Raw genomic sequence first — 13,941 nt, 5'->3', positions numbered from 1 at the left:
GATGCTTATCTTGCTTGTGATGTTTTTGCATGTTAGAACATACACATGGTTTAGAATTTTAAAAACTGGTAATTTTAACACAGTTTCTATAGTCTGTACAACAACAGTTCTACAGCGTCTAGGAGCATTACTGTATTTTCAGTGTTGGGTTACAGCTGCGGCTCCAGGTTTGATTTCTGCTGGTTTAGTTCCTGTGGCAGTACTCAGCTGTGAGCGGCTTCTAGAAATCTGTCATTCGAAATTTTTTATTGTTACTTTAAATGTTTACATGATGAAAGGCTATTAATAACTCAGCCATTTGAATTATCTTTGCTAGTATTTTATTTACATGGCTGTGATGGGGAAGTTTTGGATTGTAGCTGACCTGAGCTAACAGCTGGCTGAACCAGGAGGTCTTGCTCTCCCTTTGGCCTCTTCCCTTCCCTCCACTTCCCTGTGATCTTCCCTTCCCTGGCTCCCAGCTGCACCAATTCTGACTGCAGGGTAACCAGCTCTGCTCGCCAGCTGAGCAGAAGAACCCACATGCCAAGTTGCATGCCAAGTTGCGTGCCAAATGCATATTCTGCTGTTCTGAGTTTTAATTTACCAGGTGATCAGCAGAGTACCTGAGCTGGCTAGAGGTAAGCATCAGGAGCCCATGGCCTGAGGGGGCTGCAGGGAGAGGAGAGCCACCTGCCTTTTTGGCCCCTGGTGAACTTCCAGCTTGCTCAGGCTACTTTCTGAAGTCATAGCGTGAGTCATGAACACAGCATTGTGTGTAATATGTGGCGTCTTGAAAATAGCCTTGTTTTGCAGGCAAATGGTGATGTGAGGAGCAGTTCACATGTCAGTGAAGACACGTACTTTTATTTTTAGAAGGCATACACCTTTTGTGGGTATCTTAAAGGATTCTGAACATGCTTACAGCATGCATTGCTGTTACTTTTAGAGCTGGGGGTTATCAAAGCGATAGAACGTTTTTCCCTCTGAAAGTGTTTTTGACCTACTAAATCATGGGTATGCCTGTAACTTTGCTTGCTGCTACTTACCTGCATTACTTCAGCACTCCAAGCTTAGGGAGTTGCTATACCTTTTTTTGATACTTGGTCCATCTCTTTGTTGTCCTTGTGGCAGTGGTAGCCCACAAATCTGATCTTGAACTATTCTAGCATCAAATTTGTGTGAACTGGTATCAAAGACGTTAACGTCAGTGCACTCTGTGTGTAACAGGAGCTGAGGAAACATTGCTGAAACAATGGAGCCATTCCTAATGCTCTGCAGTAGAGGGGTGGGACAGGATGGGACGGGGTGAGATGGGCAGGTGGAAGCGAAAATCCTTCATCTGCTAGAGTCTGATCTGTTGTTGAATCTGTGTCAACACCTGAAATACCAGGAGGCTGCTGCACTAGCTTCCCTAGCGCAAAACCCAAGGCAGGCAGGCTTCTACCCAAATTTTTGAAGCCTGAGTTTCAGCATTATCAAAGTGATGTTGCTTTGTTTTTCTCTGGTCACGACATCAGAACTGATGCATGAGTTTGGTTGATCAGTTAAATGGTGTCTGCGGTTCACAGAAGGGTGCTCAGCATCTTTTGGGTCGGTGCTGTGTCCAGGGTCTTCATGTTTTTCCTGTGTGTGAGACCTCCTTTATATGTTTTTCTTGTAATGTTTTTCTCTTCTCTTCGGAAAAAAAAAAAAAAAACCCACACCAAAACCAAAAACAACTTACCATTTCCTTTGTTGTGACACAAGGATTCCCTGCAAGATTGCCATTCTGTGTGAGCACAAAACTGCCTTTTCTTCTGTGTTACACTGTTGGAAAAACTGCTAGTAAGCAAGTTCAGTGTAAGCAGTACCTCAGCATTACTTGTTTTGCTACCCCTTGGTAGTTTTCAGCATGTTCACATAACAACAGAATTAGAGGCCCCAATAAATGTTTTGGTGCTTTTCTCAGTAGTACAGTGTTTTCATTCACAAAGAGAGCATCACCATATTTGTACTTAAGGAATCTAAATCTTAGGAGGGAAAAAAGGCCCCAGAAAATGGCAGGTATTTTAAGTATCTGCAGTTGTATCTATAATCAGTCCTCCAAAGCAACAGCTAACTTCAGGAAGGCAGCAGTGGGAAATAACATGTTGTGGGTTTAGCTCGCAGCATCACTTAATTCGCTAAATATTCAAATACAAATGAAGTGACACAAGCAAGAGACATTATATAAATACTGACAATTAAAATGTTGCGTTTTTTAAGTGTTTGTAATTGGGATGTTTGTTTCAGGCTCAGAACCCCACACTCCATTTTCATGTCTATTTTTCCAGCTCTAAGGATTGCCAGTATTTCTGAGGTCCCCATGGCACTGGAATGAAATGTGTTTTCTGCCTGAGCCTAAGCAAATCAAAACAGAGGTCAACCATTGTACCTATTCTTCAGGGTATCAGACTGGTACCAAGTAGGGCACAGCAACAGAGAAAGCATATTGCAAAAATAGTAATAATAATAATGAAGTCTTGGAAAGAAATGTCAGCAAAACCAGTATCTAAACCCCTCAGTACCTAAAATACATGGTGTCGGGATGTGGCACTGCACCCCTGCAAGCTCTCCCTCATGGGCAAAGCTGAGGAATGTCCTGGTACAGCGGTAAGTCCTGACACCAAGAAGACAGATTTGAACATTTGATTTTACCGTCTAGCAGAGACAAACTGCCTACGTAACATTATTAGTGTCCCCAAGAGATTGACTGCCTGCCTTCCTGTTGCTTGTTCAAGGAGATTTCCATTTACCCTCATCTAACTCCAAGATAAAGAAGGGACCATCTGTTCTTTCTCCTTCACTCCCTTCCTTATTATGGTCCTTTGTTCTCATGGTCTCAAATACTAATTCATCCTCCCCAGTGTCCTCGGTACATTGCCTGGTCTGTCAAATACCACGTACCCATCTTCCCTTCGGTCTGTTTTGCCCTGAAGTTGTTTCCCGTGCTTCCCTGTTCATAGGCACGCATATTTGCTTAGTCCCGGTGTGTCAGCGTGCGTTACGCTGCTGTGCCAGCGAACTCTAGGAAAACCTGCAGCTGGCACGTGCTGCAGCTCTGTGAGTGTGAGTTGTGAAGGACAGGTCTTGGCTGCACTGCTGTGCCCCTTTCATGTCAGTTGTTTCCTTCACGAGAAATGCTTAGATACACTCAAACACAAAAAGTAAGGTCTGGCTTCCAGGTGTGTCTGGATTTTCACCAAGTAATTGTGACTCTGCGCTGTTGTCTGCTCGCAAAAGCCTTTTAGAATGACGTGTCTTTATGATATCACTACTTAGAAGACAGGCTGTTAATTTGCTGGTGACTATGAACAAGGATGAATTCTGCCAAAATCCATTTTAAAGTAATAGGGATTTTACAGGGGCTTGTTTATTAGATCTCCTCCTCCGGTCTTCTTCCCATATCCCCTTAAAAAAAAAAAAAAAAAAAAAAAAAGCCTTAATGCTACCAGCAGTGAGACTCGTGCCTGTGAATGCAGTTGTTGGAGTTCTCATGCAAATGGGGCTTCTGGCATTTTCTGTACTCCATTACTGAGGGCAGCCCTAGGAACCACACAGTTAAAACAGCACCTGCCCGAATGACAGCGCTGGGGAGGTGTAGGGAAGTGTGAATATGGTGTGGGCGATGGCTTTTGTGTACGGCGCTGGCATGATAGCAAAGCCTGTATAAATACAGCTCTGTGATGGTACTGTAAACGGTGTCTGCCTTTCCCTTCAACATCTTCTCTGAGCCTGTCTTGCATGCTTGATCTCTTATATGTGTGTGTATATGTGTATGTATATAGATATTTCTTACTATATATAACGAGATTACACACCAAATAATGACTCATTTTACATCCCAGCCCTTTAAAAACATATAGTGTGCTGTAGGTTTTGAATTCCAGCAAAAAATTAAATCAGATCTAAGGCGTAACTGCAGATTTGCAGAAATAGTGACCATGTCATAGTGTCAGGACTGTCTCCGGAGACATTTCTGACAGACATCTTTGTATATCTAAACCCAAATTAATGTTGCTACGTGGGCAGGAAAAAAATATTAAGCGTCAGCATTTTCAGTTGCTTCATGTATTATTTTGGAATTGAGAAAAGCTCCCAAGTGGCACAGAAGTAATTATTCATCTAACTACTTATTTTCAGTATAATTCATCATTCTAAATGTGTTTGTGTAAATTCAGCATCTGTTTTCAAGAAATTATTTTTGTGCTGATTGTATTTGAAAATGTTTGTGGTCCTGCTATACGTTGTCCGACATACTTTCTCTCAACAGAGTTTGCACTCAGGATAGTGAATGCTCCGATGTCCTTGGATTTAGCGTTTGGCATGCTGTGTGAGCTGCTCCGGCGGTGGGGAGCCGTCCGTGCCGGTGTACCGATCCTGCTGGAGTGGCTGCTGGGAGATGGTGATCTGAAAAGAGACTCAGAGACTTCAGCCCCGGTAATTTTAACAACCAGTTGTTATCTCATGTTGGGATCACTAAGTTTCTGCAGTCTTGTGGTAGGAATAGAATGGGAAATGTCATCTGAAGAAGCCTGATACTCGCTATTCCAGTATTAACTGATGTACAACTTTAAAAAAAAAAAAAAAAAATCACACGGACAGTAGAATAAAAATAAGAGTTTGGTGTCTGCTTCCTGGCAATATCAGCATAAAATTAGAGACACCAATAAGCAAACACTGAAATAAATCAAGAGTTACTTAACAAGTCATTGCTGCCTGAAACATTTTTGAGGCTGTAACTAAGTGCATTCAGTATCATTGCGGATGATGGCTTGCCTTGAATTTAAACTGATGCCATGGGTGCCAGGCACATCTGGCATTAAAGAACAGTGCTCTGCTGGCTTTACCAGAGATGTCATTTAGATATTTGGTAAATTTGTGCTATCTTCCATATGACTGGTTCTGCACAGCACATGGTCACATCAGTCATTGTCTTCAGAAGGATCACTGCTGTAAAGAAAAACTTTGCCACACTGGTTCTGCAAAACCTAATGCTGTATAATACACTGTGCTCTCTTTGTCTTGAAAAGACTGTAAAAATCAAAATAATGCTGGATGGTAAAACCGGAAGGAGCAGGAGTGGCTACATTTTTGAGAAGTTTGTTGACAATATGACCCATGAAATATATTATGAATCTTTTCTTAAGCCTGTGGTTTAGGTATGCCTTTCTGATGTTTCGCTGACTGATAGAGTTTTCCTTTTTTATTTAATCCAGTCAAAAAGCTCCATGGTATATAGCAAATTAACATACTGGTTACAGAGAGGTCTCTGTGAAATACAACACAGTTTCACAGGGGAAGGCAAGCACATGTTAAGGATTAGGACTACTATTTACTTCCACTGTTTCCCAAGACTTATACCATAACTGCCTGATTTTTAAAGGTAAAATATCTTTGGCAAAGTAGGAACCTTTTTACTGCATTTTATCAAACATTTCAAAAATGATGCATATGAATTTTACCTTTTTTTTTTTAACATTAAGAAACTTTTGTAATGGCCTCTGTTGTCATTATTTCTCTGTATCTTCTTTCATATCTTTTATAATTTTCTCATTGTTAACAAGACTTCAAGTAATTTTCTAATCATTGCTGGTTTTGTTTTTTTAAGGAAGAAGATGATTACCTGTTTGATAAAGGGGAAGTGAATTTTTGGGCAGAGAAGTTGACTCATGTCAGACAGCTTAGTAAGCACCTTTTACAGCTTATATCAATGACTCATCTAACTTTACCAAATCATGGAGAACTGAGTCGCCTGTCAAGAATAGCACTGGACCAAGCCCAGCTGATTGGACACCTTCTTAGAGCACTGCCTCTGACTCCAGAATTTTCCAAAACTGCAGAATTCACAAGATTGGCTATTCAAAATGAGAGAATATCGGTCTGCCTTAAAATACTAAACCTGCTGAGGTCTGATGATACTTGCAAAAATGAAAATCTGGAAAAGTAAATTGCTAAACGTTCATCCTCAGGGAGCTGCACACATGTTACTGGTTGGGCAGGGGGACTTAATTCCAACAATGTTCGAGGAATAAGGGATTGCTGTGATGACACCGGTAAACCTGCAACAAACTAGTCACAAACACGTATTTTTTATATATGAGTCAATTGGTTGGTTTTGGGGTGTTTTTTGGTTTTGGGGCGGAGGGATGTTGTTTGGTTGGGGGTTTTTTGTCAGGTGTGCTGTAGGAGCCTGTTCCTTTTAAATGCATTTGCTAATTTCATTCACTTAAGCATGGTTTATTATAGCTACTGTAGGAAGTAAAGCAGCTAAACCTACTATTTTCCATTCATCCAGGTGCAGGCCACCTGTAGTTGTGTGACGTTTCATCCCACATTTTTATCTCCTGTATTTTTATACCAAGAAAAAGTTGATTTTTCTTTTTGTCTCCTTTCAAGATGTAGAATGGTAATTATTAAATTAATATGGTATTTTCTTCATTTTATTTTTAAGTGTTTCAAAAAGAAAAGAAACAAACCTTAGCTTTTTTTGTCAATGACAACTTTTAGACTACATTTTCAATTTTAATGCATTTTCCTCTGGAGAAAGGCAAGGATTCTCACTTTGGTAGTAGCCTTGTTTTGTGCATGGAAACAACATTAGTTAGACTTCTGCACACCTCTCATTTTCCTGTAAATCAAATTAACTACTTTTGTAAAATTGCTGTGAAATAAAGTCTGCTGTATTCAAAACAGAGCAGCTGTTCCATTGCGAACAAAACAGGTTTTGGTTTTACTTCCAAACACCTTGTTCTGCAGGCAGTCTTGGAAAGTAAGGCCCTGCTCGGTGGAGCGAGCCCCCCCAGGAGCGAGCTCCCCAGGAGCGTACCGGTGGGGATGCTGTGAGCGGTGGGGGGGTGCCGCTGCCCGCAACGCAGCAGTGTCTGTTGTGCGTTGCAGATGTCTTTTTTCTGGCAACTGAAATTGGATTTCCATATGAAAATGAAACCTGGAAAAGAAACACTTATTTTAGAAGGATGTTAGGTTCCTTTAGCCGGGGTGACGTTACATTTGGCAGCCACATGGCTGGGCACAGCCAGAATGGCGACGGACGTCGGTGTATGTTGTTGGTTTAGTCCCCTTGGGAGAAAAACGTGCCCCGTAGACCACTGTTTGCGTTCAGGCCCTTCACGTAGCTGGGTATCAGTATAGTTTAGCAGTAAATCTTGAGGAGGATGATGATGATGGTGATGGTGATGCAGGCCGTTGGCAGTGCCTCCCGCGGCCGGTACCGCGGCGTGTTGCGGGGCGCGGCCAGCAGGTGGCGCTGTAGCACCGCCGTACGCGCAGGGGCCGGGGGGCGCTGCCGTGCCCGAGCGCCCAGCGCTTCCCGGGTTAAACGGAATCCGGATACGCTTCTGCATCAGGTTTAGGGGACATCTGAAAACTGAGCAAGGTGAGGTCGCTGCTTTGGAAAAAAAAAAAATTAGGAACAACAGTTTAAATACTTTCTGTACGTTTCCAGGATTCGGGGATGCTGACATAAAAGTAATTTACAGTGAAATTTGAGGCTTCGGTAGGCAAAACCGAAATGTGGGAATAATCTGAGATGAAAAGATGTTCCACAGAACGCACACTACCCAAGTTAAGGAGCCACGCTGTGAGTTGTGCTAAAAAAAAAAAAATAATAATTTGCATCTGTTCTGAACTCCTGGGGAAAGAAAGCCCAGATTATGTCTGGAAGCCACTCTTAAAAATAGACAAGACCTGTACAATTAATTAACAGCTGCTGGTTTTGCCACACCTCTCCAACGTTTTTGAACCAGTGTAGCAACAGCTTTTACAGCAGAAAACAAACAGAACTTTGTATAGTATCAAAATCACAGTGCAGTTGTGCGACCTTGCTCACGTCAGTGGTTAGCATAACGCTATCTAGTTACATTGGCTTTTTTTTTTTAATTGGATAAAATTTAAGATGGATAGGCATATATGGATTTTATCAACAATATCAACAACTGGATGAATGCAGACAGCATAGTAGCAGATCCACAGTGACCACCATAAAACTTAAGTAACTTTGCGGAACCTTGAGGACTTGGTTAATCGGTAAACCAGGTAACTAGAAAACTCGGTCTTCCTTATCATGGTTTTAAAATGCAACTGAAACTGCTGTCCTCCCACCCGAGTTTATAGAGAGCAAATAAAAAAAATGGTATCAGCAGCCCTACGTTTCACCACACACTGCTGGTGACTTGAGTTACTCTGTAACTACTTAATCAAGAACCTTTAAACCATAAGCAGCAGTTGCCGGAGAGGGTTAGCGAAATCTTCCACCGCCGTAGTTACCTGCTATGCGTTTGATCAAACTGATCAACGCGTTCCCCCACATGGCGGTGGTACCTTGCTCCTTGCACCGTCACCATCATAAAAGTGCTCGCCAGCGGGCAGGACCCGCTCTGAAGGTGATGTTTTCATCACAGAGACGGTTGGGAGGAGGAGGTTTGAGCTCGGGTCGGGAATCCGAGTGGGCCGGGGGTTCAGCGGGCCGGGGAGGAGGCACTGGGGAAGGTACGGGGCAGCGGGCACCGGTGCGCGCTGTGCTGCGCGGCCGCGTTAGTCCCGCTGTCGGAGGGCAGCGCCTCGCTGCTCGAACGGGAGCTGCAGCCCTCCCGCTGCAGGGGAAGGCAGGAGGAACCTGAATTTCGGTTTGGGACCCCCCAGAGGAGCAGGGCCGGCGGGTGCGGGCACTAGGGGGTGGCACATCCCCGCGCAGCCGCGCCGGGGCGCAGGGACGGGCGGGAAGCGGCGCCGCCGGGGGGGCGCTTGCGGCTGGGAAGCGCCGGCAGAGGGGGGAACCGAGGTTTGGGCTTTTGTCCCCCAGCTCTCGCCTTCCCCGGGTGTTTTTTTGGTTTCTGTTACTAAGCTCAGCCCTGGCGTCGCAGGCTGGGCTCGTTCCCCCGCGGGTGCCGGGGGTGCGCCTGGCGGGTCCCTGCTGCGCCCCCCCAGCCTTGGGGGGGGGGGGGGGGCGGGGGGGAGGAGAGAACCAAATGGACCCGTGAGCCGCAAGGCGGCGGGGGGCGACTGTGAAAACCCGACGTGAGGCGCTCTAGTAATCGTATCTCCCCCCCTCCCCCAAGTTGCTTTCCTTTGCAAATGTGTTTTCAAAGTGCAGGGTTCCTGCTGACGTGGTCAGATTTGCACCCTTGGATCCCCAGGGCCTGACCGCGCGGCTCGGAAGCCGAAGAGGATCAAACGCCTCTGCTGGCTTTAGCAGCAATAAAACTTCACACGTCCGTCCGTCCGTCCGTCCGTCTTCCCCTTCCCATTTGTCCCGCAGCCCAGCGAAGGCGGAGGGGACGGGGCCGCGGGGCCGCTGCCGCCTTTCCCACGACGTGTTTGCGCAGCCTTATCGGCGCGGGGCGGGCGGGGGTGTTTTGCACGACGGCTCCCGGCCCACCTTGGGCGGCTGCCCGCTCCACGCCGCCGGGGGACCGTGCCTCCGGCGGGGGGCAGCCCGGCGGGAGGGCCCCGGGGCGGCGGGAAGGGGAAGGGGGGGAGGGGCGCGGCGGGGCTCGGCGAGGGGCTGGCGCGACCTTGGCGGGTGCCGGGCCGCGGCGGGGGCGGGGTGTGCGGGGGGCGGGCGTGGGACGGGGTGCGGGGCCAGGGGTGCGTCGTGGCGGGGCGGGCCGCGTGTCAGCCCGGCCGGTGCAGCGGCGGCGGCGCCCCCCGGCTCCCCGCCCGCCGCTCCCGAACACGGACCAGCAGGAAACCCGACCGACACCCCCCCCGCCCCCCCGAGCAGGGGAGCGGCGCAGCCCGCGCTCAGCCGCCGTCCCGCCGGTCGCACCGGGGCAGCGCGGGCTCGACCTTTGTTCCAAACCAATTGCGTGGCAAAAGTTTCTTTTCGGTGGCGGGAGGAAACGGTGTCCCCGGCGCTGCCGCCTCTCCCCCGGCACCCGCCGCCCGCCCGCCGAGGCACCGCGGGCACTCCCCGGGCCGGGGCCGGGGCCGCAGCAGCGGCGGGGCCCGGGGAGGGGCGCGGAGGCACTTCGCAGGGCCCCGCGCTGCTCCCGCCGCCGGCCCCGCGGCCCCCGCCCCGCTCCGTCCCGCCCGCGCCGCGGGTGCACCGGGGGCTGATGGCGGTCGGCACGGCGGGGCCCCGCTCCCCCGCCCGCCCCGAGCGCCGCCCCCTCCCGGCCCCAGCGGAGGGCGGGGCGGCCCGGCCGGTGGGGGCGGGGCGGGCCGAGCGGGGCACCGCCCCCGGGCCGCGGTCGGCGGCGTTTATATGGGGGCGGCGCGGGGCGCCGCGGAGTTCCCGCAGTTCGCCCGCTGCTGTGCAGCCGCCGTCGCCGCCTCGGCCCGGCACCCGCCGTCCCGCCGGGAAGGAGACGGGACCATTTCGGATCTCAAGCAAACGGCCCCCTCCTATCTAGTCGTGGCTTTTCCAAACCCTCCGAGGAGAGCGGGATCTTTCGGTCCTTCCTGTATTTCCGACCATTACAGGATCTAGAAATGTCGACGACGCTTTTATCTGCCTTCTACGACATTGACTTCTTGTGCAAGGTAGGAAGGAGCGCGCTGCGCTGCCAGCGCCGGGCCGGGGCCGCGCTCTGCACGACGGCGCTGCGGGGCCGCTCGGGCCGGGGCACGGACCCGGCGGGGCGGGAGGCCGGTGCCCGCCGGACTGCGCCGTGCGGAGCGGTGCGGCGGCTGCGCGGGCGGGGGCCGCCTGACGGCCGGCTGTGCTCGAGCAGCGCGGAGCGGCTGCGGGGCGGCTGGCGCCAGGCTGCGGGAGAGGCGCGTCGCAGGCTGGCTGCGGGGTTCACCCGCTGAAGCCGCCCCGCAGCCGCTCGCCCGCAAGTGTTGCGCTGCTGCCGCGAGGAACTTTTCAAAAGTTGCGCACGCAGCAAAGCCTGCGCGGGGTTCGCCCCCGCCCGCCCGCGCCCGCAGCAGACACGCAGTCGGGAGCAGCTGGGCGGCGGGACCCCCGCCCCGACCCCCGCGGTGCCGCGGAGGGGGCGCCGGGCGCTCGGGGAGCCGTGGCGGTGGGCTGGCGGTCACCCTGCAACACCCTCTCTCTCTCCCCGTGTCTCCCCCGCCCCCTTCCCTCCCCTCCCCCCCCCCCCCCGCCCCGGCAGACGGAGAAGTCCCTGACCAACCTCAGCAGCATGCTGGACAAGAAGGCCGTGGGGACCCCGGTGACCCCCCCCAGCTCCAGCTTCGCACCGGGCTTCCTGCGGCGGCACTCCACCAGCAACCTGCCGGCGCTGGCCGGCGGCTCCAAGTTCCCCAGTCCCACCGGCTCCAGCTCTTCCTCCACCTCCTCCTCGTCCTCCTCCTCCTCCTCGTTCGGCAGCCTGAAGGAGACGAGCTCCGGCGGAGGCGGCGGCAGCAGCAGCCCCACGGCCTTGCTCAACAAGGAGAACAAGTTCCGGGACCGCTCCTTCAGCGAGAACGGCGAGCGCAGCCAGCACCTCATGCAGCAGCTGCAGCAGCAGCAGCAGGCGGCGGCCGGCAAGGGGGGCGGCTCCGGCGGCGGCGGCGGGGCCCCCATCAACTCGACGCGCTACAAGACGGAGCTGTGCCGCCCCTTCGAGGAGAGCGGCGCCTGCAAGTACGGCGAGAAGTGCCAGTTCGCCCACGGCTTCCACGAGCTGCGCAGCCTCACCCGCCACCCCAAGTACAAGACCGAGCTCTGCCGCACCTTCCACACCATCGGCTTCTGCCCCTACGGGCCGCGCTGCCACTTCATCCACAACGCCGACGAGCGCCGCCCGGCGCCCGGCGGGGGCACGGCCGCCCCCCCCGCCGCCGCCGCCGCGGGGCCGCACCACCACCCGCACCACCCGCCCCCGCACCCCGCCGGCAGCACCGGCGACCTCCGCGCCTTCGCCCCCCGCGACCACCCGCTGGGCGGCGGCGGCTTCGGGCACCCGCGCGGCGGCGGCGGGGAGCGGCCCAAGCTGCACCACAGCCTGAGCTTCTCCGGCTTCTCCGCCCACCACCACCACCACCACCCGCACCCCCACGGCGCCGCCCCGCCGCCGCCCGGCGGCCGCCTGGACGCCGCCCTGCTGGAGAGCCCCGGCGGGTCGCGCACGCCGCCGCCGCCCGCCTCCGCCTCGTACTGCGAGGAGCTGCTCTCGCCGCCCTGCGCCAACAACGCCTTCGCCTTCTCGGGGCAGGAGCTGGGCAGCCTCATCGCCCCGCTCGCCCTGCACACCCAGAACTTCGCCGCGGCCGCCGCCGCAGCCGCCGCCGCCGCCGCCTACTACCGCTGCCAGCAGCAGCCGCCGCCGCCCGGAGGGGGCTGCCCGCCGCCCCCCGCCTCGCCGCCCTTCAGCTTCCAGCCCCTCCGCCGCCTCTCCGAGTCGCCCGTCTTCGACGCGCCGCCCAGCCCCCCGGACTCCCTCTCCGACCGGGAGAGCTACCTGAGCGGCTCGCTCAGCTCCGGCTCCCTCAGCGGCTCCGAGTCGCCCAGCCTGGACTCGGGCCGCCGCCTGCCCATCTTCAGCCGCCTCTCCATCTCCGACGACTAGGGGGGGGGCGGGCTGCCGCGCCCGGCCCCGCGGCTGCCCACCAAGTAAGTTACCGAGCGAAGAAAGTGAATCCTTTTCTTTTTTTTTTTTTTTTATATATACTTATCTATCTATATATACACCGAGAGCTGAACAAAACAAAAAAAAAAGCATTTTGCAAAAGGGCAAATGACATGAACAAACCTATTTTTATAGAGAGACCTTGGAAGAAGGGGATTTTCGTTTTGGGGTTTTTTTTTTGTTGTTGTTCTTTGGAGACAAGTTATGATATGCACCAGCAGCAGCCATTCCATCTGTGTTCAGAAAAAAAAAAGCATTAGCAAAGGCACCACCAGAAAGCAACAAACAATCCGGGGAGCGTGCATCCTGCCTGTCCAGCTCCTCCAAACCTTCAGACACACACAAAAAAGTTACAAACTACTTTGTCTCTCAATCCAGTTCAAATAAAAACACAGAACGTACTAAACCTATAAGCTTTTTTTAAAAAAAAGAAAAATCCAACATCCTGCCAAGAATATGCCTTGATAACAACTTTTTTTATATATCTATATATTATTATTATAACAAATGCTAAAACCTTCATTCCAAAGTTTTAATATTGGTTCCATTGCCACCACTTAGTGGATGTTTGGCTTAGAACAATTTTTTTGGTTGTTGTTGCTTTATTTGGAAGCACTCAACTGAGTTTAGTTTGTAATTGTTGGAGAATAACTGCTGATTTTTTTTTAATTTTTTTTTAGCTGTTTGAGTTGATTGCGTGAATGAGTCACTGCACACAACTCAATATGAAACTATTTAACTTATTTATTATCTTGTGAAAAGTATACATTGGTAATTTGTTCATACTGTATTTATCGGGTATGATGAAAAGCAATAGATATATATTCTTTTATTATGTTTAAATTATGATTGCCATTATTAATCGGCGAAATGTGGAGTGTGTTCTTTTCACAGTAATATATGCCTTTTTGTAACTTCACTTGGTTATTTTATTGTAAATGAGTAAAATTCTTAATTTAAGAGATTGTATGTAATATTTATTTCATTAATTTCTTTCCTTGTTTACGTAAATCTGAAAGATTGCATGGTTTCTTTATAGAAATCGGTCTCGATGCTGTGGAAGTAGTTTGAGGAATTTCTATGGGTTGGTTTTTTTTTTTTTTTTTAGAATGTAAATGGTTGTAGCCCGTCCGAGTTGAAAAACAAATGAGAGAAAAACAAAAAAACCCCAAAAAAACCAAAAAAAAAAAAAACCCAACACAAAAAAAAAGACTGACTTAGCAATCAGACTTCACAGTGGCAAATCTAATTCAGACTTGTTTAAAGTAACCAAAAAGTATTTTTTGTTGCCTAACTCCACCAATCACACTGTGATATAGTCTCAAAAGTATGTAGCAATAATTGGGGGTCCCAGTATTATGTCTCACAGTGCCTTCTTGAGGGTCCATGCTTGCCTTAAATA

General features: G+C 50.9%; 3 protein-coding genes across 6 annotated transcripts in view; all 3 read left to right on the top strand.

Moving 5' to 3' along the window:
• Positions 1-6,098, top strand: part of THADA (THADA armadillo repeat containing) — a 161,680-nt gene extending 155,582 nt beyond the window's left edge. For all 4 annotated transcript variants that reach the window (XM_056356822.1, XM_056356824.1, XM_056356821.1 and 1 more), the window contains 2 exons: positions 4,274-4,440; positions 5,612-6,098. In XM_056356822.1, the coding sequence (XP_056212797.1) occupies positions 4,274-4,440; positions 5,612-5,950 (506 nt within the window). In that variant the 3' untranslated portion in view covers positions 5,951-6,098. The remainder of the gene's footprint in view (positions 1-4,273; positions 4,441-5,611) is intronic.
• A 2,988-nt stretch (positions 6,099-9,086) lies between these two features.
• Positions 9,087-10,373, top strand: LOC130157668 (basic proline-rich protein-like; the record flags this gene model as incomplete). The annotated part of the gene is made up of 1 exon (XM_056357555.1): positions 9,087-10,373. A coding segment is annotated over one exon (1,287 nt), but the record flags the coding sequence as incomplete, so codon positions are not given.
• ZFP36L2 (ZFP36 ring finger protein like 2) lies at positions 10,271-13,737 on the top strand. Its single transcript, XM_056356828.1, has 2 exons — positions 10,271-10,503; positions 11,079-13,737. The coding sequence occupies exons 1-2, from the start codon at positions 10,453-10,455 to the stop codon at positions 12,477-12,479; spliced, it is 1,452 nt and encodes a 483-aa protein (XP_056212803.1). The 5' UTR covers positions 10,271-10,452; the 3' UTR covers positions 12,480-13,737.
• The last annotated feature ends 204 nt before the right edge of the window (positions 13,738-13,941 follow it).

The sequence above is a fragment of the Falco biarmicus genome, chromosome 12, assembly GCF_023638135.1.
Source record: "Falco biarmicus isolate bFalBia1 chromosome 12, bFalBia1.pri, whole genome shotgun sequence".
Lineage (NCBI taxonomy): Eukaryota > Metazoa > Chordata > Aves > Falconiformes > Falconidae > Falco > Falco biarmicus.
The sequence above is the reverse complement of the archived record's forward strand: the minus strand, read 5'-3'. Positions and strand labels throughout refer to the sequence as shown.

Excerpts from the sequence above, each read along its gene's own strand:
- ZFP36L2 (XM_056356828.1), top strand. The coding sequence starts at position 10,453 with ATGTCGACGACGCTTTTATCTGCCTTCTACGACATTGACTTCTTGTGC. Across the intron at positions 10,504-11,078 it reads ACATTGACTTCTTGTGCAAG|ACGGAGAAGTCCCTGACCAA; the intron begins GTAGGAAGGAGC and ends CCGCCCCGGCAG.